General features: G+C 36.7%; 1 protein-coding gene across 1 annotated transcript in view; it reads left to right on the top strand.

Moving 5' to 3' along the window:
* Positions 1-216: 216 nt before the first annotated feature.
* NTS (neurotensin) overlaps positions 217-1,309 on the top strand; it is a 9,378-nt gene continuing 8,285 nt past the window's right edge. The window contains exon 1 of the mRNA XM_012651709.1: positions 217-400. Coding sequence (XP_012507163.1) covers positions 328-400 — 73 coding nt within the window. The 5' untranslated portion in view covers positions 217-327. The remainder of the gene's footprint in view (positions 401-1,309) is intronic.

Raw genomic sequence — 1,309 nt, 5'->3', positions numbered from 1 at the left:
TCAGAAACGCAGAGCAGCAGCAGCAATTAGGGAAGATCGTCACTTTCACTCAAGGTTCAGAAGTGGGGGAGGATAGTGGGGGACAAAGGAGGAAGTGGGGAAAGGAGGGGAGGGATAAAGGGGAAGGCAGGGCACATCCTGAAAAGATAATCCCTGTACAATCATGACATCATCCTCCTGCTTATATATATGTAGGGAATGGCTAGAGCATCCCTCATAGTTCACTCACTTTCAAAGCCAGCCGAAGGCAAGAGGAAGAACTAGAGAGAGCCCCTTTCAGTGCGTTTCTGACTTTTATGGACTTGGCTTGCTAGACGGCTGAAAGAGATGATGGCAGCAATGAAAATGCAGCTGGTATGCATGCTACTCCTGGCTTTCAGCTCCTGGAGTCTGTGCTCAGGTAAGTGAAACTGCATTTCACAACTCCCTGAAGTGATTTCTTTTTCCTCTTTTGTGGTGTGTTGCTACTTAATGTATCCAAGGAGAAGAGTTACTCCCTTTTATTCAGGATTTGCTTTTTAGTGATAGCAACTGTGAATATCTTCTTTCTCTGTCTTTATGATGATAAGAACTGAGAGATTTATTTTTCCTTTTTAAATCTGCAAAGCAAAGAAAAAAGGAATTTCAATGAAATACTGCATGCCCCCCTTTGGAATGCAACCACTAGAGAAAAAACCCACCAAACTTTAATTTAGGATGATCATTATCTAACGAGAGGTACAGAGGTGGTGGCTGTCATTGTGCAAACCCATCATTAAAACCGATTCCATTCAGACTGCTTTAGTCTCATCCTTATTCTCTCTCTTAGGAATCAGTGGCTTCTCCCTCCCTTACACTTATAATTGTCCCCAAATTATCTTCTTAACTGTATATTTGTGTTAAGATAACAAATAAAGTGAAAATTGATGATTAATACATAAATGAATGAAGCATTATTTGTAGAAAACTATTTATGAGAAAATACCAAAATATGCCAAGTCTTTTTGAGAATACATTTTACATAGTCTGTCTGTGTGACAAATAGGCATGCTATTAATTTAATCATTTGGTACTTTTGGCATTTAAGTTGATACAAATTTAATTGGAAAATTAGTATTCTTATATTAATGGCTGTAGAGTGTTTTGCATATGATAATAAGGAGAGGTTATATTACTAAATATCTATCAATAACTCACCTTGAATATAAGATTTAAGTTTAAAGAAGTAACATGAAATATTAAAACTATTGCAAAATGCTCTGATTAATGTTTAAAAAATATTTGCATGATCACATCAAAGTGAAAAAAGGGGGATAAATGCAGCAAATAT

The sequence above is a fragment of the Propithecus coquereli genome, unplaced genomic scaffold (genome assembly GCF_000956105.1).
Source record: "Propithecus coquereli isolate 6110/MARCELLA unplaced genomic scaffold, Pcoq_1.0 Scaffold363, whole genome shotgun sequence".
Taxonomy (NCBI): Eukaryota; Metazoa; Chordata; class Mammalia; order Primates; family Indriidae; genus Propithecus; species Propithecus coquereli.
Note: the sequence above shows the minus strand (reverse complement) of the source record. Positions and strands in the feature narration are given on the sequence as shown.